Below are 24,255 nucleotides of genomic sequence, written 5' to 3'. Positions count from 1 at the left end.
AGGGTAACGACCATTAAACAACTCTAGTTATTCTACTTTCAAAATAGATCACGCTTCCAGAAATCCATCTTATGAGAAAGAGATGAAACAATAAAAAAAAAAAAAGAATGTATTCTAATTATCAATATGTAAAAACACTCCTAAAGAATGGATCAAGTTGTAACTCTGAATTCCAAGCTTGACTACTGCCTGTGAAAACCCAGGAAGAAGTTCTGTTTTGTTTCCAAGCCTGTAACAACTCGATTGCTTGAGAGCACTCTGACAAAATACTGTCTGTTATTCCATAACCTCTCTCCAAAATGTATCCACAGGAAATTCTATTATAACGCAACACCCTCTTCCCACCAGTACTGCCTCAAAAAAACAACAAGCTCTATTTCAGGAGACTGAAGCAGCTCAATATCCAAGCAAAACAGGTTGGATCAAAACACTGTAGCAGTTCTGGTTGAGCTTCTGAAGACAGCGTGATACCGATCTCCACAGATGTTTGTGTGTTCAACACTCTGGTGAACACGTTAAGACAGTACATCACATGCGTAGACTGGTATAATACCAGATAGTTTCCTCAAGTATCCTTGTAGATTGAAAGTTAGCTATACAATTTCTGCAAAAATATGTGCAACTGGCCACTTGGATCACAGCAGTAAGACTAAGAATAACATAAAAAAAAAATAAATTTGTGTCACAGCCCAGGCTTGACTATAGAAATTCAGGCTTGGTTGGAAAAACATCACTTACTCAGTGAGTTCTCTGGAAAACAACAAAATGCTAATCAGCTAGCATCCTACTTCCAGCCTCAGCAGTGGAGCTGTTCCAGACAAAAAGGGAACAAAATCCAAGTTCATCTCAGCACGCTGCCAAAACTAATTTCCTACTCATCCTTAGCCTGTTCTGTTAAACCTGGAAAGCTGTTCATTTTATGCTTTTCAACAAGCACTGAAAAAACCTGCTTTGAATAAAAACACGAGTAAACAAAAAACTCCTCAGAAATATCAAAAAGAGTTCTGGTTATAAAGAAATGGTCTTACTTATTTCAGTATTGAAGGGAAGTCAGTTTTTAAACTATTTTAAGATAAAGAACTACCTAAAATACTGTCACCATGGAAGTGCACCTAAAAACAAGACAACGGATCCTTTTCACTATTCAGCGTGAATGAACAAGTAAGCAATTTGTAAAAACATGTAAAGCCAGCCTATTTGTGTATAGACTGCATGCCTATGAAGAAAGTTACTAGCAAAACAATACAATAGGTCATAAAAATAAGGCTAAAGATATTTGCAAAAATAAATCCCTGAAGCGAGGATGTGCCAGACAGATTTTGAATAGTTATATGAATTAGACAAAAAAAACCCAAACAGTAATGCGCATTTTGTACTCTAACAGAAGTTTCTGCATCAGGATGACAGGATTTCTTGGATGAAAGAGTTCACTGACAACTCGCTTCACTTTCATTGTTCCTGAACTCTCATCAGTGAAAAACTATCATCTCAACAACGGTCAGAGACTACAGCCCCAATTACTGGCATTAATGGTGATGCCAAGTAAGAGCTGCACGGAGGAAAAGCATTGCATAGCTGGTAGGAAGAACAACACTCAAACGTGAGAGCCCCAATGAAAGGTGCAACAAGTGAACAAGTCACCAGCAAAGACAAAGGTAACCCAGCACACGGTTACAGATCAAACCATTAATGTTGGTTGAATAACACACAGTGCTGCCGTTTATGAAACTATGCCTAGCCACAGGTTTGTCCAATGTACAGTGTAGATTAACATCTGGCTGATGTTAAAGAGTGTGCTGACTTGCATGCAGCCTCTTTAGCATGCAGACACAGGTCAAAAGGGTAATAATATTCTTTCTCTCTCATGGCTGGCACACGAGATTCACAAAACATGAATTTCTATAGCATGAGTAATTAGTGCTAGTGGAATAATGCACAGTCAATATGAATTCCCTTGGAAAACAAGGATTCCCTTCAAGGGCTGTCAGCCAAGTCAATGTAACACCGAGCTGACAGAGAATGATGAGACACTGGGGAATAACATAAAATCCTGCTTCTTTCAGAATGTACTACTCTCCTTCCAGCTTTTTTTTCCTTTCTTGAGAGGAGAGATTTCCCTATTGGGGAGAAGCAGGAATTCTTCAAAGAGGCAGGAGGGTTACATGGACAGGCAAACTGAAAAGGCCTCCCTTAAGAATTCCTAATTATAAGCAACGGAAGGAATAAAATACATTTTTAAAGCTGCCCTCTGCCATTCTTTTTGAAGATATCCAATTATTTTTCTATATCACACACCTGATAGTGTTCACACACGCACACAGCCTCTCTCCCAACACCCCAGGATGCTAGAACAATCCTAAAGAAGTCACATTAAGTTGCAGGCTATGCAGACTGTAAGTATGTCTTCAGTAACAAGCTATTTTGCATACATTTAGGAGCACAAAGAACTAAATCAATATTGGCACAAAGACGGGGCTAACACCTTTGTAGCAGACCAGCACAGCCTTTGCTCTGCTAGAAAGAAGCTGGAGCATACGTTACTGGTGCAAATCTTACGCTGTTAATTAAAATGTCTTTTCTAAGCCTTGAAAATGATTCTTCATAGTTTGGCTACAAGCCCAACCTCCAACAATTACATTCTGAATCCAGCTGATCTGCTGACAGCCCCAGTACACAGCTTCAAATTGTGGCAAAACAAGAAAGTTCACTGGACCTGCTCCCCATTTATTTTATTTCTCATGTCTCTGCTCATTAACAACCCGCCAGGCAAATACCTGGGGACTGGCATTTTTTCTTATTCAGTAGGAATACCAGGACAAACACACAAGGTACTTTGTACTCTCTCTCGTTCATATTCATCATCAGGCAATAGCTTTAACTTACTACACAAGAAGATGGGAAATGCGTCCTTTGCAACAAATCCTGCAAGAACTTGCCAGTTCTTACAGAAATAATTGATAACTGGGCATATGCAAAGCCTTAGAGAGACGCACATGCTGCTGTAGAAGCTGCAGTCTGGTTATGATGCGTTGTGTGTGATCTCACACTCAGCAATCGATTTCATTATATTTACATAACATACAAATGCTTAATATTATGCCCGAGAGGGATGTTTGGAGATTAAATAAGCTATAGTTCTATACAGGGGAAATTAATTTTGTACTAATTGCTGGAAATTAAGCCTCTATACTACATATGAAAACAGTATTTTTCATGAACTTACAACACTTACTGTGAGTTCAAAATAATTTTTAAGAATTTACTAGTTCATCTAAAAGAGCTTAGAAGCCATGAACGGTATTTTACAGGCATTCAGCACTGCTATGTCAATCATTTTTGGTCCCTAATTATATTAGCAAAACTAAATGCAAGGTTTTCAAGCCTTCTATGTGATTAATACCCACTGAACTCTTAAGCACAGTTGACATTTGTAGAAATTAGGTTTTAATTTTGCTAAATGAGTAATTGTCGTATATACTTACTACATATGGCCACTTTCTGTGGCTCAGGTAACTATCAGCTGCACTCAGTGTGACTTCAAGAGTCCAACTACTACTATTCTTCAGTTCCATCTATAATCCTCTCAATCTCTTCTCACAAATGTCTGCTTCCCTTCTGCCCTTGACTCCAAAGGTGCTAATTTCTGGCACTAAAGAAACTGAAAGGGATGTCAAGCAGAAAACAACAGCCAGTTTGTATTGTTAGTTCACAGGGGTGCTGTGGGGAGAAAGAAATGTAAGCCACAGTGCTATTTGAAAAGATGCATTACTTGAATGTCAAACTCTCTTCCCTTTGTCTACCTCTCTTTGCACTGTCATGCACGCATTTGGAGCTACCTTGGACTCCTAATATTTGTTCATCCTGTAGACACAGTGTTAAAAGTGACAGCTGTCACTCCTACTGCAAACTCTTTGGTTTGGTTTTTGACAAAAACACTGCTTGACATAAAATTCATAGGTAGCCTAAAGAAAAACAAAACAAAACAAAAAAACAATGACAAAAACCCCCAAACAAAAACCACAAAGCACCAGCTCTCAGGAACATTTTCTTCAGCAAGGACTCTCACCAGCTGGGCGCAGGGCTAAACCCTGCACATGTCCCTGTGCCCTCCCTCCCTCCAGCCCCAGGAATTTTGCATTCCTTTCTACACACCAGCATAGATGAAGGGAACATAGGAGTAGCTAGGACATTCTCCTTAGAAATGAAAACTGGGGTTGAACGACTCTGGGATAAAGTAGATATTGAATGCTGTCCAACGCCAAGAGTTCTGTTTTTGCTGTGGAAGGGAGTACTGTTATCTCCATTCTCTCCTCTCTTTTTCCCACTGCCTTTCTGATTGAGAGCAGCCAAGAATGCTGCGTTTTGTGCTGGACTCAGCACTGCCTGCCAGAGCATGCAAGGTGAGATCTCAACACAGCACCGGGACTGCTTCCCCCTGGGGACATCAGCCAAAGGTACCCAAGTTTGGGGCCAGAGAAGAGTCTGTCAGTACAAAACAGCCACTGAGCTGCCTGACTGTCAAGCAGTTGAAAAGGGTGTGCTTACTGTGTGCCTAGTCCTCAGCGACACAAGCACCTATGCTTTCTCAGGCGTCTATACAAGATTATTATTGATTGCATATTTTAAGCTTGGGTACCTGAATTGCAATACAGGCAGAATTTAGATATTTAAGTGCTCTTCTGCATCTTGGTCTAAGCATGCAAGTGGAACTGACTCTTGGCATCAAGGACTACATTAAGCATTTTAGTACACAGACTTTCAACAACGTAAGAGAACAGTGAATTAAATCCACACAATGTACCAATCAGGTACGGTGAAATAATGACAAACATCTGCTCACCGCATAGAGTATATTACAGAATATGGCATGCTTTGTGATAAGGGAAGAAATGACTGAACAGAAGCACATTTATATAAAGCTGCAAATCCTTGCCTGCAGCAGGTAATTCTCATGAAAGCACATTTGCAAATACAGTAGCTTCTGTTGCCTTATCTTACGTCCCAGCCCTCATTCCTAAACTATACTGAAAGTAGATTTTTTTCAGTTTTGCTTCTTTGCAAACAATCAGAGATTCCAGCCTAACTAAATATGAAATATCAGTATCTCACTGATACCAGTTTTGACCGAAACAGTGAGAGAGGTAGAAGAGCACGAAACATTTCAAAAGTTCCTAAGACAACAACTGTTTTTCATACACCATTGAGGCAGACACTATTATAACATGAAGCATGTGGAATGACGTACCTGGTTTAGTTCCGGTGTTGCTTTGTCCTGAAGTGACTTTCTTGTCTTGTATTTTAGACCCTTCGGCTGCTAAAATAAGGAAAAAAGGAAAGCGATTAATTAATCATATTACTAAACATCAGCTCAACCACTCTTTTATAATGCAACTTAAGTGTCACTGAATTCCCTTTAAAACCAGAGTGTTCTGAAATGCCACTTTAATACCATTCTATACCATTTTGCATAGAAAAAAACCTGCAGGTTACACAGAAAACATTGAAGCCACAATACAAGTTTCCCATTCAAGTTGAGGAAAGAACCACAAGAAGATTCTATTTCAACAATGCTGGTTTTAATAAGGTCTATGATTTTTTTTTCCATGCTATGCTAATGCTGTACACGTAGCAAATTTTTCCTCTTCCTTCTCAGTGATGCTTTGGAAACCACTACTTCCAAAGAACAGCAGCCTTTATTTTTTTTTTTATTTTTTTTAAATTTAATTTCCATTGGAGGAAGCTGAATTAATCACACTGATAATAGCAAGTTAGTGGAATAACAGAATGAAACTGCAGAGTGACTTTGAAGAAGCAAACATCCAAACACATTGCAATGTTTGGATGCAATGAGGAAACTATTGCTAAAGGTGACTTGCAGATCCTAGCTTTCTAAAGGTATGGTACAAGATACGGGTAAAAACCTCATAGACTCTTTACAAATTATTAACACACTCATTATGCAGAGCTGAAGAGAGGACAATTTATGACCTGAATGAAATCTAATAGAGGAGATGATCCCATTATTTTCAATAGACTTTTGATCAGATCCTGTCAGTCGAGAAAGATAATTTTGTGGTTCTGAATGCCCTTTCAATAACCCTTTATAAAGAAAAACCAAAAGATTCATTATTATACTTCAAATCACAACCATATCTGTGGCTCAGCATCTATTTATAATTAAAAGCCAAGTCAGGAAATTGGATTCCATGATTTTCTCAGGTTACTAATCTTCGTGTCCAGCAGTTCCACTATAGGAGTGTTTGAGTCCAGAAAACAGCAATCTGGGAAGACTCTAAAGACAAATAGTAAGAATTCTAAGAACCCTTCCACAAATAGCTAGAAAGTTTTTGTGAGCAAGGATAAAGAGACAGTTGTATCAATAAAGCTTAGGGGAGGGGAAAAAAAAAAAAACAACACACATGCCACAATTCATTTAAATTAAAATATCACTAGACATTAAAGTTGGGAAAAAAATAATACTCCAGCTTTAAACAGGCATTACTGTATTAGACCCACTTTAGAAAACATACTTTTAAAAGTTTTTTTTCAGAAGGCTGCAAGCAATTTCTTACGCTTGTCAGCTTTAACAATACACACTCAAGCCTTAGTGCCTCAGTGAGTTCATTCCTTTCATTGCCTGACAAAAGTCTTTGTTTTCCCCCCTTTTTCCCTTCCATAGGCATGTTCCAGGATGAACATAAAGGATAAAAGGTAGCAGAAGGAGCCTATGTGACACTTACTGTAGTCCCTTTTTGCAGGGAGGAAGCAGGTGAGTGAAATAGAAAATCGCATTGATCAAATGTTTAGTGCTCATAAGCAAAGTTTTGCTGGGAGCATTGTTCAAAAATCACATCATCTCAGCACAAAAAAAAAAAAATCATGTGGGAAATTTTAAATAATTGTCAAAAAACACACTCCCCTCCCTGATGACTGTATTGATCACTCTTGTGATCAATAGAAGAAACTACTGTTGAACCTAACAAATGTTGATTCCAAATCACAATAAGAATTGTCACACCTTAAAGGCAGCCCTATAAAAGATTTTAGTATTTTGCCATTTTAAAGGCCTCATACAAAGGATTAGTTTACTCTATAGGTAGATGGACTGATTTTTGGCAAGATAATCTGAGCAACACTGAACACTTGAACCTCCAGGCTTTGTAGAATCTATCATTATCAGTGTCCCAAATGGGTAATACTAAGCCTGGAAAAAAGTGTTTTATTCACCAGAGTAAGTGCATTTAAACTCTTTATATCTTACAAGCTCTTTATATCTTACTACTACCTTAACTTGGGGGGGGGGAGCCAGGGGGCAGGTAGAACAGACTTTTCTCCTGCCTGAATCAGCCATTTAGAGCTTTCTCAGAAAAATTCCTGCTGTAACGCACGGGGAACCTACATCATGATTCCCATCAGCCTGGCCTGGGACATCACATAGAAGAGGAAACTGTTATAAAAGTGTAAGAAATAGTTTCTGAGCATTAGTGAGAGCACTGATGTTCCGATAGCTTCAGCAGAAGTTTCTTTGCATATCTTATACAGTGCACGTGCATTATTTTCTTCAAGCATTGCACCATGGGATTATGCAATGGATTTAAATGTCATCCAGATAATATGCTTGTAACAGAGCCTAGGTACAAAAAGTAATACTTTCTTCCATATTTCCTCTTGTCTGACATTTCCTTGGAATATTTTGTTTGAATACACATTCATATGTCCACCCATATAACAAGTGATGGAGAAAAGAACAGATGGCACAATCATGAGTTTTAATGATGCTGGGTATCAAATAAGAATTGGCACAAGTATCTAGTGTAGGTGTGCTCCCACATAAAACACCTCTTGCTCTAAGATACAAACAGATTAATCAGACAACTAAACATCTAAAATCCAAACCTAAATATTGACAATACTGGTTCCAGCAAGACTCAATAACCTAACACATGCCAGAAGAGACATCATTCAACTACCTAAAACTTGCTCTGCTGCTTATCTTGAACCGCTATCTTTACATGGAAGGAATAAAAGTTGCATAAAGAAGTGTTAGAAATGAGAGGATATTTTTCTGTGAAGCGTTCTGGAAACTCAAAAGGCTGAAGACAGCCTGGGTAAGAGTGTAGATATATTGGGGAAGACAATCACAGAATCAGAGTTGTTGAGGCTGGAAGGGATCTCTGGAGATCATCTAGTTCATCCCCTCTGCTCAAAGTTGGGTTGCCTTGAGCAGGCCATGCCCGCTTGGGTTTTCAATATCTCTAAGGATGGAGACTCCACAACTGCTCTGAGCCACCTGTGCCAGTCTTTGACCACTCTTCACAGAGGACAAGTTGTTCTTATGTCGGAACAGTAGTTTCTGTACTGCAGTTTTGTGCCCATCATCTCCTGTGTTGTCACTGTGTGCTGTGAAGAGAAGCCTGGCTCTTTTATTCACCCCCATCAGGTATTTTCTGGTATGTGGTTCTACTGATGGTTGTGGAGGTTTTTCTCTTCTAGTGTTTTTGATGTTGATGAAACACTAAGTGATTTGCCCAGAGCTACACAAGGACCACACCGCCCACCCATCCCAATTGAAAGACAGATCATACAGATAAACACTCCGCCCCAACCTTCCACAGAAAAGCTGTAAAGAGCTGCACCACCCCACCTTCACTTTGCAAGGACCTGTTTCAGTGAATGGTCTTCCAACAGCCATCCACAAATGAATTCTCTGAACCAGGATGCTCTGGTCAGTTATTAAACTTTTCTCTTTGGCCTTCCTCCCCAGGTGAGAATCTAACATCCATCCTGCATAGAAATCATCCACTGACTAAAGCACTGGCAGAATCAAAACCTTGTTTTCTTTCTAAACACATCTATGCAACGTTGTATTATGGTTGGAAGCTCCTCCCCACACCATTTTGTAAAGTTAATAGTAATTTTAAAATTGAGCTGGATTATCCATCTTCAGCTATGCCTGTTAAGTGCTCAGTAACTGGGTAGCAGCTGATGGTGATAGAGGATTGGCCTGATGAAAGGATTGCTCTGAACTTTCTACTTTTATTGAGTAAAGCCACATCCCTACTACCATATAATCACAACTGTATGCTCAACATTATCTAGCATGTCATCCAAAGTCACTGATGTAAAAACCTGCAGCAGCTCACTACAGGTTAGCAAAACTCCAATTTGCCATGAGATGAACTTTGACAAAGCTGCTTCGAATTTACGGAATAATCTGCTCCAGCTGCCAGAAATACAGATTCTGTAAAAAAGTCACATACTTTCTCCCCTTAATTTTCAACCAGTTCTCCCTCCCTCCCTTCACCACACACTTCTCCTCTAGTGTTAGTTACACAGCCTTGCATGAAATACCTAACTGCAACTGTGTAAAGGTAAATTTACCTAAGCAATAAAAGCCCAGACACACATCTATCAGATGATTTTAAGATATGTGCAACCATTAATTGCTTAAAAGGACAGAACAGTGTAGGACTTCAAATTTAAGGCAGCTTTTGGGGATTAAAATACAAGTGTGAAACAATAATGTGAACAATACAGGTTCTTTGTCAATAAGAGTTAAATACCTGGGTTAAAATGGACTTTGTGTTGCCTAAATACTTAAGTATATACTTCTATCAAGTACCTAACTGAATCAGAGAAAAAAAATGGAAAGAATACAGACTAAGTTACCGTATCTTCATTTTGTAATAGTAAATAAAGAAATGTCACATGTGAAATTTTATCACTTTAGGTCATTCACTTGTGAATTTAGAAGAATCAAAGGACCATTTAGGTTGGAAAACACCTTTAGGATCACTGAGTACAACCATTAACCTAACACTGACAAAACCACCATTAAACCATGCCCTTAAGCACCACATCAGCCCATCTTTTAAATACCTCCAGGGACGGTGATTCAACCACTTCCCTGGGCAGCCTGTTCCCATGTTTGAAAACCCTTTCGGTGAAGAGATTATTCCCAACAGCCATCCTAAACCTCCCCTGGCGCAACTTGAGGCTGTTTCCTCTTGTCCTGTCGCCTGTTACTTGGGAGAAGAGAGCGACCCCCACCTCACTACACCCGCCTTTCAGGTAGCTGTAGAGAGCAATAACGTCTCCCCCCTCAGCCTCCTTTTCTCCACGCTAAACCACCCCAGCTCCCTCAGACACTCCTCATAAGAATTGTGCTCCAGACCCCTCACCAACTTCCTTGCCCTTCTCCGAACACGCTCCAGCACCTCAGTGTCTTTCTTGTCATGAGGGGCCCAAAAGGGAACACAGTACTGGAGGTGGGGCCTCACCAGTGCTGAGTACCGGGGGATGATCACTTCCCTAGTCCCGGATTATGTTGGCCTTCTTGGCCACCTGGACACTCTGCTGGCTCATATTCAGCCGGCTGTTGACCAACACCCCCAGGTCCTTTTCCACCAGGCAGCTCTCCAGACTCTCTTCCCCAAGCCTGTTGCTGCATGGGGTTGTTGAGACCCAGGTGTAGGACCCGGCACTTGGCCTTGTTGAACTTCATGCCATTGGCCTCAGCCCATCGATCCAGCCTGTCCAGATCCCTCTGTGGAGCCTTCCTACCCTCAAGCAGATCAATGCTCCCGCTCAACTTGGTGATGCCTGCAACCTTACTGAGGGTGCACACAATCCCCTCATCCAGGTTGTTGATAAAGATATTAAACAGAACTGGCCCTGTACTGAGCCCTAGTGAACACCATTTGTGACTGGCCGCCAACTGGATTTAACCCCATTCACCACCACTCTTTGGGCCTGGCCATTCAGCCAGTTTTTTACCCAGCAAAGAGTACACCTGTCCAAGCCATGAGCAGCCAGTTTCTTCTGGAGAATGCTGTGAGAAAGGGTGTTAAAAGCTTTACTAAAGTCCAGGTAAAACAACATCTACAGCCTTTCCCTCATCCACTAAGCAGGTCACCTTGTCACAGAAGGAGATCAGGTTAGTCAAGACGGACCTGCCTTTCATAAACCTAAGAAGTTACATCTGCAAGATAAACTGCAGGACTACATCTCCAAAGCAACACAAAGGGTTCTGCTGCCATCCTGATATGTTCACTACATTTTTGTATTTTGGTCTTTTAAGGATGTAGCATGGTCTATAATAAGACCCTGAATGGGAATCAGAGCTACTTAGCTCCTCTCTCCCAGCTCTGCTGTTACTATATGACACAGTACAAAACAAAAAACTAGACCTCATTTTCTCTGTCTGGAAGGGGAGAAAAAAGGGAGAAAAAAATTCAATATGTACTGCTACCAAATACATATGCATTTGTAAATACTGAGCTGTAAAGTAAAACCAGTTGCAGCAGCACAGAGTTCAGTATTTAAACATTCCAGAGGCAGGGCTGAAAGAAAAGGACGCATAAGGCTGACCCGTGCTAGGGAAGATCTCTGTAGGTTTAGCTTTTAATTTTACCTTGAACTAGTAAGTAGTTTTACCTTGCCAGTAAGAAAGTTAACTCTATCCCAGATGAAACCATGACACAAGACAAGTGCAAAACTGGGAGGTTATTCCTCAAAAAGCAGATTTATGATGAAAATTAATTCTATTTACAAATCTATTATCAGTTACGATATGCCTACGTGTTCACATTCAGACAGGTTCAATCAATGCTTCTATTACCAGGATGAGTACAAGCTCCAGAAAGTTTTTCTACTAAGCAATTTCATACAGGATGACAATTTACCCCATTTCTCATACAGCCATTATAATTACACTCAGTCACTTCCCACAGAGGCTAAGATTCCCTGTCCCAAGTACTTGTACCAAAGCTTACTTTCTAAAAGGGAAAAAACCCCACATTTTATAACAGCAAGAAGTACTTAAAAAAAAGCTGTTCCATGGTCAGTATCAGTCAGACAGACTGTAAGGTTATTAAAAGTCATTTTTTCTAAGGTGTTTCTTTTGAAGTAAAGAAACACCAGCTCTCTCCAGCTTCTCCAAAAAAGGTCTTTGTGAGCAGAAATAAAAATTACTAGCAGTGGGAAGCAAAACAAGTGCAAAGAGAAATTCTATCTTAAAAGATGCAAAGCTGAGGAAAAATCTCATAGGAAACCTTGAAAAAGGAGGAAACTATAAACTTTTAGTGCTTCTTTACCTGCCAGGAAGCTCTGGTCAAAGGAGACTAGCCTGAGAGACTAAGCAAGACAGCACATCTAAGGGGAAAAGCCTGACTGAGACGCCCTGGGAAGGTGCCCTGGAAAACAGGAGGAACATTTGCCCAGACCCTGGAAAAATCACAGAATCCCAAGGAAACACTGAGCTGGGAAGTGTCACACTGGCATTTTGACAGTTTTTTTCAAAAACACAAGAGCTGTGCAGATTACAAGCATTTGCTCTTCAGACCGTGACAAATCAAGTGCGTGTCTGCACAACATGGACCAGCTATCCCCAGTGAGGTGCATGGTAAACCGGAGCCCCCACAGCAAGGCTGGAGACCTGGAAAGATGATGTTAAAGCTCTGTTCAGTTGAGGTAGGACATAATCAGTGGGAGGGGGCGCTTGGGGGCCACAAGCAAAAAACGCTTACTGCAGGGGGGTTGGACTAGATGGCCTTTAAAGGTCCCTTCCAACCCAACAAGTTCTATGATTCTATGGTGCTCAGACCCATGTCAGAGCCCCCACAGGACTGCACCCTAGAAAATATCTGAAAAGGGGAAGCATACAAGGGCTGCACAACTGTGGATGGGAGCACATGCACAGGCAAGCCTAAGGCATGCATGCAGACATCTCCATGTGCCTGACAGTTCAGATACGCCTCCGGGTAAAGGGGGCACTGAGCAGCAATGAGAAAATAGTGCCTTCCAGTTTCTTGTTCTAATTCCACAAGTGAGAGACAGAAGCACTGAAAAACAGCCAGGAGAAAAAAAGAAATAGCTAGAACAGAAGAGGAGGGACTAAGGGAACAAAAATGACAAAAATCTAGCGATTCTGTCCCTGTCACTTGTCAGCTAATCCCCCAGTTAGACTGAACAGCTACTTAACTGTCAAAGAGTGCCAGAGGGTATGTGTTGGGAGACAGGTAAGGCATCAGAAGTGACAACTGGAACAAACTAGTGCCTCATTCAAAAAGTGTTGCCACTATGTAGCAGAGGAAACCCTGTCTTAAAGTGGGAAATTTAGAACAGAGTTAACTGAGAACTGATATATTCTTTACTCCTTAGCATCCAGTTCCGCTATCACCGATTACTTCCTTGTGAACAGTACTCCAAAAACAAACCAACCCCTCCGCTCTTTGGTTCACATGCTTATTTTATATAGCATCTTATGCTTGATATGCACAATGTAAAAAGCATAGTTTGAACTAGTCAGAATTAAGCAGAGAACAGAACCTCCTAGGACTGTATAAGCAAGCATGAAGAAGTGGGGCTACTCTAGGCAGTTTTATCTACCCACCGGGAACAGTGGCTGACTAGCAAGTCAATCAAATCAGAGGTATTGCTCTGCTGGGTGGGCTGAAAAAGTTTATTAGCTTAGATGCAGAATGACATTAAGACCGAAATCCCGAATACCTGACTTGGAATAAGAGTCTAAGCATTCAGCAACTGTCTGTTCTATTCTAAAGCAACAGCATTGAACTTTAAGACTAAAGAGCAAGTTTGGGTGTGAAATTTTCTCTAATGGTAAAATTGAAGTGTTTACCCTACTAACAAATTCATGTGAGCTGTGATCCAGGGGCTGGATACAGGGAAAACAAAGTTCAACACAAATAAAAGTTTTCCCACTGCTTGTAACTTTTGCCTCTTCTTACATCCATAGCTTATGAATAAGACTTTGGCAATATGTACACATGTAAAAGCTACGCCCCATATTTACAGTAAAATATATCTTGCAAATCTTTATAATTTCGTCTTGTTTGCATTATCAATAGTGTCCATACATATACTTAGACAAACAACATAGAATCATAGAATCGCCTAGGTTGGAAGGGACCTTTAAGATCATCAAGTCCAACCATTAACCTAACACTGACAAAACCACCATTAAACCATGCCCTTAAGCACCACATCAGCCCATCTTTTAAATACCTCCAGGGACGGTGATTCAACCACTTCCCTGGGCAGCCTGTTCCCATGTTTGAAAACCCTTTCGGTGAAGAGATTATTCCCAATAGCCATCCTAAACCTCCCCTGGCGCAACTTGAGGCTGTTTCCTCTTGTCCTGTCGCCTGTTACTTGGGAGAAGAGAGCGACCCCCACCTCACTACACCCGCCTTTCAGGTAGCTGTAGAGAGCAATAACGTCTCCCCCCTCAGCCTCCTTTTCTCCACGCTAAACCACCCCAGCTCCCTCAGACACTCCTCATAAGAATTGTGCTCCAGACCCCTCACCAACTTCCTTGCCCTTCTCCGAACACGCTCCAGCACCTCAGTGTCTTTCTTGTCATGAGGGGCCCAAAAGGGAACACAGTACTGGAGGTGGGGCCTCACCAGTGCTGAGTACCGGGGGATGATCACTTCCCTAGTCCCGGATTATGTTGGCCTTCTTGGCCACCTGGACACTCTGCTGGCTCATATTCAGCCGGCTGTTGACCAACACCCCCAGGTCCTTTTCCACCAGGCAGCTCTCCAGACTCTCTTCCCCAAGCCTGTTGCTGCATGGGGTTGTTGAGACCCAGGTGTAGGACCCGGCACTTGGCCTTGTTGAACTTCATGCCATTGGCCTCAGCCCATCGATCCAGCCTGTGCAGATCCCTCTGTAGAGCCTTCCTACCCTCAAGCAGATCAATGCTCCCGCTCAACTTGGTGATGCCTGCAGCCTTACTGAGGGTGCACACAATCCCCTCATCCAGGTTGTTGATAAAGATATTAAAAAGAACTGGCCCTGTACTGAGCCCGGACACCACTTGCTACCGGCTGCCAACCAGATTTAACTCCATTCACCACCACTCTTTGGGACCAACCATCCAGACATTTTTTTTACCCAGCAAAGGGTACGCCCGTCCCAGCCACGAGCAGCCAGTTTCTTCTGGAGAATGCTGTGGGAAACGGTGTCAGTTTTATGCTAAGTAATATTTTGTGCTGTTTTTTGCTCTAGAGTTAAGTACCACATTCATTCCATACTTGCACTCCACACTTAATCCGTCACTTGTATTTTCAGATTGGAAGCGTGGGAACAAAGGACAACAATCTCTCCAGAGATAAATATGTCTGAAAGTCCTATGTCTGGCCAAAAATTACCAAGATGCATGCAGCTCAGCTGAGAGATAAAAAGAAAAAAACCAAGCAGCTGGATGTCTAATATTAAAATCTTCAGAGTAAGTCAGGAAAAAGTTATGTTCCAGTCTCCTCTTCAGAAATGTGGGAGGCAATAAGTCTTAAAAGAAAAAACCCACATGTGCACTTGTTAAAGACCATAGCTTTCACAAAATCCATCTGTCAATAACAACTCTGAAACTGACACTCAAGAGGGGCTTGGGAGAAGCAGTCTCACAATCTGTTCTAGCACAGCCGGAGACAATATTTTCTGGCATTGCTGCACTGTACTGGAAGTTGGACTGACCTTGGACAGACCAACTTCCTTACACTGCTGCTTCTACCAGCTGTGTCTGGGCTGAGTCAAGGCTACTCCTTGCTTTCATTTATTCGCTGTGTAAGCACACTCTGGAGCCCTAATCTTGTTCAGGACCTGATGTGCTTTTTTTAATAAGATTGTTATAAAACAGTCCTTTGAGTGTACCAAAACTACCCCGCAACCAGCGCTAGCTTTGCTTTTGTAAGCTTTTATGCACACACATAACAGTTATCAAAGGAAAGTCCTTCAAAATGAGATAGCAAGAAAATTCTTACTTTGAACTAACACATTACAATACAACCCTGCTGCGAAGCATGGAGATGGATCAAGCAGAGACACTCAAACACAAAAGCTTGAACACAAAACCAAACCACCTCCTTCTCTCATCACTGAAATTAATTTCTACGTAGTGCTCAGAGCAGTCATGTTAGAGATGTTTACTCTGACACCTGAACCTTGCAGGAACACAGGAACTAAGCATCAGCATTTTATTAATATAAAACATCTCCTCTGCAACAACAATTTCAAACTTCCCTTCCCTGAAGGAAGTAAAAAATGGTGGTTTGTGTGTTGCTGCTGGCCTCCAAAGAGCAAGTAGCCTGCCAGCAGTCAGCTTCTATCCACAGACCATTCTGAAGCAAACTTCATCCCTTAAAAATCTTGCTGCAGGGACCTTTCTGTGGAGTGGATGTGCTGTCCTGGTAGCCAGCAGATGCCCCCTGAGCAGCTGCTGAGGTCAGGCGCGAACCAGCACAGTACAAAACCTCTGCTCTCAGTCACTATGGACAAAGAGCTTCCTGACTTCTCCAGGAAGGCTCAGGGACTGATTCAGTGCTGGGGCTGAGCTCAGAAATCAAGATTTTTTTTTAGCACAACAGGATGGGAAAGCAAGGGAAACATCTGGGGATGGGAGGACTGCAGGACAGAGATAGGTTGTGGGAGGGACAAGGAGAGGATTCAGATAGGATCTCTTAGCCTTTGGAGACATAAATTTCACATTTTTTTCCCCCTCCAGTCTTCAGGATTCAGATAGGAAGGGAGGCCTGCATGACATTAATGTGCATTTTGGAGCAACTTGGTCACAAGAGATGTGTGCTTTTTAGGGAAGGGGGGAAGCAAGACACTGACAGTGCACTAGCTTTATTTCAGGTTAATCCTTTTGGGGAAGAGCATGCAGGTAGGAACAGAACTGAAGCATCAGGATGGAAAGCCTATGCTGTGCACACTTACTGTCAAACACCCTCCCCTCCACCCAGAAAAACCCAAGCCCTCTTAAAAGCCCTGGTTTAAATGGGTCATAAAAAGACACTGGAAAGATTTTCCTAACAGAGCTACCACTTTGGAAGGAAGAAAAACAGAAGCACATCCAAACCAATACCCTCAGGCTTCTTAAATGCTTCGGAAAACTGATAGCAGAACAGGTATGGTTATGCCATTAGAGCTCCAATCAAAACCCTTTTGTAACAAGACGTTCTAATTAGAAACACTAATAAAATTATTTAAAAGAGATTTACAAAGTTCTGCCCAATACTATATCAGTGAGGCAGTAAGAATGGCAATGCACATGAATTCCCTAAAAGGCTTAGATCTACTGAACTCTAGTGATTTAAAACCAAGATCTAGATTTCCATTTTAAAAGAATAGAGAGGTGTGCCTAATTTTGGTTAGACGTCAACAACCTAGATTCTCTTGTTAAGGGAAGTAGGTCAAAGGAACTGTTGAGGGAACTAGGGTGAAGCAAAGAGTACTTGCAGACTATAGACCGGTTTGCTATTTTTAGTACAGGTAATACAAGTCTTCGCAATTTCAGATATAAACTTTTTGAAATTTCCATCTTTAGCAAATGTAAGATGCTTATTCTTTTAAAGTCTAAATAGCAGTACTTACAGAGTACATTTGCAAGTTAGAGTTTTGATGCACAAGAGTGACAGGGTATCTGTGTTTCGTTTCTAGTCACTGAAACAGTAAAGCAAAGAAAAATTCCTGTCTTATTTAAACACACCTATGAATTAATTTTTCATTAAAATATTTTAAATTCTTAGAAGCTTGAACCTGAAGTACATATTTTCACACTTCCAACACCGTGGAACTTAAAGGTCTAGTTTGCAAATATAAATACATTAAGAGACACCAATTAAGAGACCATCCCAGTTCTTTCTGGTCTGGCACTTATCACACAAGTCTACCACCAGACTTGCCATACAAAGCACTGTTACTGATGTTCTTCATCTCTGGTGTCCTGTGTGAGCTAAGTAGAAACGAAAACTCACCAGCATTAGTGTTTAATACTCATGGAATAGTATAGAAGTTACCATTGTTTTCATCATATTGCAGACTAGGAAGATAAACAGATGATTTAAAATTGCCACAGCTAATTCAGCACTAAACTGTAAAACACTAAAAACAGAAGCATAACTAGATTTCTTTGGAAACAATCCACAGACATAAAACTGGATGACGCAAATAACTACAAGGGCCACTTTTTTTTTAGATTAAAATTGTGTAACTGCTCTATTGGGAGATGCATATTTATAAAAGATTACTTTTGGCTGACAATGCTGGCTTTAAAACACATTGCATCCTAAAATATTAAATAAAGTAGGAGAACATTCCAAATTGAATGCCTTTGTAGGGACAGCCCTTCTGCTGCTTAGAGTCTCTTAAAGATGATAAAAGAAACACAATAACTGTAACAGCATTTACCAAAAAAAAAAGCTGACACATTATTTCCTCTGGATAATTATATTGCATCATTACACTGCAATATAAAACAAAGATGTTGACATAAAAGGACCACTGGAAAAAAGATCCTTGTTATGTGCTGAAAAAGCCTGTGATATGAAGCAGTGGTTCTGCATCTTATCAGGCAGCTGGCAAGCTCCGCCAGATACAGATAAGAAACACAAAAAGAAGCTTTTTAATTACATTTCACCAAAATAAAAGCTAAAATGCTACCACCTGAGGGCATGCATGGCAACGTCACCTCCCGACTCCACACATTTTGTGCTGTGCAACCTGTCTTAGGCCGTGTGCTCCTCAAACACCAAGACTGGGCAATATGCAACCTGCAGTGATTTATTTGTGAGCCCATTGCTCAAGGGCGAAACACTTTCAGTGAAGGTGCAAGAGTACCACCTGCCTCTCCTCCTCAGACTTCCGACTGCTGCAGGCATTTGTGACCACAATATCAGACAGATCCTCACATCCAGGATCTGTGTCAGTGTGTTGTTGTAATAGTTGTACATAGAAGGTCACCTCAGAGATTATGAAATGGAGCACCTGTACATTTTTCTAGATGAAAAACATTTCTGGACTTCAACTAGAGACCTTGCTCCAAACTATGAGGTAATTCCTGTAAGTATTTCCAAGTCACGATGATGCTTACACCTACCACTGAGAACCAGATAATTAGGCACAGACTAGCCTGCGTTCAGTATCACACTGATCCCAAGGTCAGATCACTTGAGCTGGGGAGAGCAACTTGAGTATTCATTATTTGATGTCCTTGTTCAGAGGGCACAACGATCAAAGCATATTGCAGCCTTTGAGTTCTAGAAAAACACAGATAGCAACTCCAGTAAAGTAAATATGGGGATGGAGAGAAGGGGAAAATGAATACTCTGCTATACATTGCTCTATTAAGCAATTTGATCTTGAGATCTTAACATTCTTAAAAACAAAGCAATCTCTTTGGTCTCAGCTTTGCAGTAAGAGAAGGTCATGTTCCCCCCCGACAAAAAAAAATAAAACAAAACATTCTTTTGATGCAATATGTATTTTTAACTAAAATTAATATTTCATAAAACGAGCAATATCTACTGATTAATTCAGGAGACTCCCACAAGCTTGTGGACCAACACAGTGCTTTCTTCCTGCCATCCCACTGACATTCACAAGCCATCACATCCCTGCTGAGCTCAGCGCATACCCATGCTTTCCTCTGTGCTTTCAGCTCTTCCCAAATTTGTTCAGGCTGCACTAGTCTGACAGGACTCAATGCCACGTCCACCGAGGTTCATAGCTACCATCCCAGTGACTTCACGTTTAAGACAGAGAACAGGCCTGTAACAGTGCTACTTCTGCCATGGCAACATACTGATCACTCAAAAGCAAAGCACAACTGTTTTTCTGCCTCATTAATCTCTTTCTATAGAAACAGAGTCATCCTGTTGCCATATGGGGACATCCCCATATGCGCATACCATGTTCAGGTGCAGGTGCCCTAGGTAAGAACAAACACTTGTTATCTTTACTGACATCTCAGTCTGCTGAGCTTTGCTCTTGACAGGTGAGCTTTAGACCATAGAAGCCAGATGAGTCTTTGGAACCGCTTTTTTTCTCTATACGGAGTAAATTCAGATAGGTACAGGCTTTCTGGACATTATATAGAAGAGACAGATTTCAGCAGCTTATTTTTCTGCTTTAATAATCCTTCTCTGCTGTGTGTATAACTGCAGGGATACTCTGAATTCTAGGGTGTTTCTAGCATTCTCCCCCCTGCCCCAAGAAGGGCTGCAAGAGTTTTAAAGAGGCAAAAAAACATGCAAAAGTGAAGTGATATGAACTTTGTAAGCAGAAGAAAGCTCAAAAATAGGGCTATTCCCCCTCAAAGCCTTCTTTCTAGGTAAGTTACTCTGCACTGTCACCTTACATAACTATTCAAGTGAGACCTACAACACAGCTCTCCCACTGCATTACTTTCAGGACACTGACCAACTCCTTGACCTTCTCATTACCCCCAACCACTTTCTTTCCACAGAGCTTCTACCAGTAACACAGCAGCTCTCACTGGAGTCCAAGTTACTAGCCTGCCACATGAAGGACAATTCCCTCACTTCCCATCCCTGTTAAAAGACACCTACAATAAAGCTTAAGAGATTTCCATTATCCAAGATTTCTGCTTTCAATTACTTTAAACTCAGCATCTCTGTATCAACTGAACTAAGTGGACTCCTGGCCTTCATCCCGTAATTGCTTTAAACCATCTTCAGTCTCATCCTATTGCTTCAATGAAGAAAACTGGGTTGCAAAAGAAATTCTGCTGAATTACTTTATTTGTAATATAAGTAAATAATTACTTATTTACTTAATAAATGGGGGCCCATCGCAAGAAGAGAAATAGGATAACTTCAACCTAGCCTATAGATTTAGCAGCTATTTTCATCCTAGTCAGCAATAGGAGAAATACATTTGCAAAAACAAACAAGTAAGTGACTTAAGACTGAGATTGCCCTGCACAGGCCCTGACAACTGCCTTTAGTGAGATCTTATCAAATATTTTACCAAAGAATCAGTAAAAATAAGGATGTTCAAAACACAAGAAGGGAGGATGTGGGGGGAAAAAAAAGCAGTAGTACTGTTTAACACTAACAGTCTAAGGCATTTAGTGCTCTATGCAAAGGAGCATGGGGTAAAATTGACTATAATTGGCTATAGAAGCTGCAGAGATTTCTGCAAGATGCAACTTCTTAAATAATGAAGTACCATGACCTTGTTTGCTGAGGAAAGAGTTCATTACCGTGTGGATTTCATTCTCCTGCCTCAGCACCTGAAGCTAACTGAATGTAGGAAAGCCTTGTCCACACCAGACTCCAAACACAGGAGCTCATCTTGGCTGAAAAGCCAAGTTAAACATTATGCTGAGATAGCTGCGCTGCTCCTGGCACCTAATTATCTTCACACAATACCACATTAGGCCACTTAGATTTATGCCTGGGACATCTGCTGGGATTTCTCTTCCAGAGAGGGGTAAATTCTAGACCACCTGCAGCTTAGTGGGACCAATACAAGTAACGTAGGTAATTGTTTCACCGCTGCAGGGTTTCCTGGGCGAAGCTCTGCAGCTCACAAATTTTGCAGAGATGTTCAGAGTCCTCCTTCCAGCCTTAGAAGCATAAAACATGAATAATGCCTGCCAGTCGCTATAGCAACAACAACCTCTCAAGTAAAGTCAGCAGGAAGATTCAGAGAAGCCATGCTTTGTTTATATAACCTACTCTGTGCAGACAATTATTTCTGAAACAGTTAAAACTACAAAGACTGTATGCTGTTATTTAGCAGTTAAGTTCCTGGATGCACACATTCAAGCCATTACTCTAATCGAGAGTACACTTGCCTGAGGAAAACAAGCAGTTTTCTGCTAGCCTGCCTCTACCTCGCTAGAAGGGATGCTGTAACCACTTAGAGCAAGTGCAACACTCCATTTTCTAATTCTTCTCCCATTCTTCATATAAAAGATATATCCTATTACTGTAAACTAAATAAAACAAGCATTTAATGTGGTGCAAAGTGCATATATTCAGAAAGAGTGAAGCAAAAAGGAATGTTTCCTACCATTGCTGGGCAGGGAACAAAGCTGAAACACTGACTTAAGAAAATATATTTCTGTTGCATGACTTATCCTTAGTTACTTCAATCACTGTAAAAAATAAAAACCGTGCCAGGACGACACAGTCATATTCAAGGAGGCACAAGACAAATAGTTACTACCAGCCAAGAGCTCAACTAAATTCTCAAGACACCATTTATTGGAAAACTTATGTTTCAAAGTGAACATCACAGGAAACTCGAAAATGCTATTTTCAATTCAGGGACCAGTTCTTTACTGATATCCAGCTGCCGGGAAACAGGACTTCCTGGCGAGTAAGGTATTGCTTGGTATAAGGGCAGCAGACCCTAATAGCTAATTACAACACTGCATATGCAGAACTGAGGCTGCACAAACAACCTTAATTATTTCTGAGTTCCATATCTTTAGAAAAACTATATAAATGACTATGCGTTTAGAAAGGCAAAGTTATATATTTGAACAGGAAGGTACTCACAATCTTTAAATAACGCCAACATTTACTTTTAAAGTCTCTTTAGTATGAATACATCAAATGGTTACTAGAGCTCTTTGGCCTTCATTTTATAAGAATAATTCATCAGTTCAGGTACACGAGCAAAACCAAAGTATATTTTTTTCCCCTAGGGATCTTAGGCTGAGTGTCACACCACTAAAATGGGGAGCTTATCTCCTCTATATGCTGCTAGCCCTCCACTCTTCCATCCCCCCACCACCATGTGCATAAGCTTTTAAGAAAAGCAAAACTTCTTTCTCTATAGGATCTCCATGGGCAGTTGATTTCTCTTAGGCACAGCCACAGACTACTCTACTGTAAGCACAAACATTTGCCCTATGTCCAGTACTATGGCAACTCTTTACACATCATAAAAAACACAAATCATTCCAAGTCCATGCAGGTTTTCATTTAGTTCCTCAAGCATTGATGTCGTTGGCTTTCCAAGCACTTGCTTGTTAGCTCTCTTGGTGATTGCATTGCCTGACTGCCATAACTCGCAGCTCTTAGCCTTTGGAGACATGTATGTCACATTTTTTTCCTCTCCAGTCTTCAGGGAAACCTTTTGTTTCTGACTAACTTTTATTTTAAGCAAGTTCCATGATTTCAAAACCAGTCTGAGAGGATCCAGTTGTATTCAGGTTTTAACCCCTGAAAATTAAGTGTTCTAGAGAAATAACGTAAGTAACAACAGGTTGCTACAGAAAATGAATCAAAAATAACATTTCTTAGTCTACTTTTCTAACAGGAGCAACAAAAAATCTTACCTTACCTCATCCCATTGCTTTCATAGTCTGATATACATAGGTAGTCTGTCTATCCACCAAATCAAACAGGGTGTTAAAAAACCCCTGTTATTGTCATTGCATTTGGTGCCTTGGTTACCTGAGGAAAATCCACCATGATGCTGGTTGGATTGTGTCTAACAGACAGAACAAAGAATAGGATAAGCGTTACACACTTTGCTTTGTTCCTTATCATTTTCTACGTTTTTTATTCTATTTTTTAAATGTTTTATAAGGATGACATGACAGAATATGTAATGTAAAACATCTGACTATGCACTGCATCAAGTCATAATCAAAATAAAGCTATTTATTCTTATTCAAGAATAAAAACCAAACCTCTAAGTTATTTTAAGCCAAAACCCTTAAATGTTCAGTATTTTGCAACAAATGCCTCTCACTGTTGATACAATGATTTGTGCAAGTCTTAGTATTTGGACTAATGTTTCTAGTAACTGAACTACAAACTGTTTCAAATCCCAGAAAGTTTTTAGACACTGACCTAGAAAAAAGTTGCAGTGAAGTTTCCACTAAGTTGTATCTTTACAACTTTAGGTATGCAGTACTGCTGAGGCAGATCAAAGCCTCACTGTTGTTTAGGCTTGCTAATGAGAGGGCTATTAACTTCCAAGAGCACAATCACATGCTTAATTATTTGATAGTATGTACATGCATAGGTTATGTTGAACCAAGTTGCATGGGCAAGTTTCACTCTGAGATTTCCTAACTTTTCACTACTTGAACTTGGAACCTTAGAAGTTAACAAGAAGCTTGCATTATGTCCTGACATGTACCAGTCATCACTTGTATGTGTTAAAAAACATACAAGCATAAAAAATAGGTAACTTTACACACCACCACCATCCCTCACCCACCAACCCCCCATTATTAAATCAGTTCAAAAAATCTGGGTGCTGTATTCTCTGGGATAACAGAATTGATTTGGCAAACTTACCACCCTGCCACTAGATGGGGAGAACAATGTGTTTTGCCAATATTTTCCATTCCTTTCCACCAGCTGCACTCCCGTTCCTCTTTTCCCTATTGAATCGCATCCTTTGCTCCTTTCCTGATCTTACATCCTCCTCCGCAACTCCTCAGGCACTGCCTCAGCCTCC

The 24,255-nt window shown here is 40.8% G+C and overlaps 1 protein-coding gene across 7 annotated transcripts in view; it reads right to left on the bottom strand.

The window, feature by feature from the left end:
• The window catches only part of MAP7 (microtubule associated protein 7), a 120,436-nt gene that overhangs the window by 48,303 nt on the left and 47,878 nt on the right, over positions 1-24,255 (bottom strand). For all 7 annotated transcript variants that reach the window (XM_063329511.1, XM_063329513.1, XM_063329508.1 and 4 more), the window contains exon 2: positions 5,246-5,314. In XM_063329511.1, the coding sequence (XP_063185581.1) occupies positions 5,246-5,314 (69 nt within the window). The remainder of the gene's footprint in view (positions 1-5,245; positions 5,315-24,255) is intronic.

Source organism: Chroicocephalus ridibundus, chromosome 3 (genome assembly GCF_963924245.1).
Source record: "Chroicocephalus ridibundus chromosome 3, bChrRid1.1, whole genome shotgun sequence".
In the NCBI taxonomy this organism is placed as follows: Eukaryota; Metazoa; Chordata; class Aves; order Charadriiformes; family Laridae; genus Chroicocephalus; species Chroicocephalus ridibundus.
This window is presented reverse-complemented; position numbering and strand designations above follow the sequence as displayed.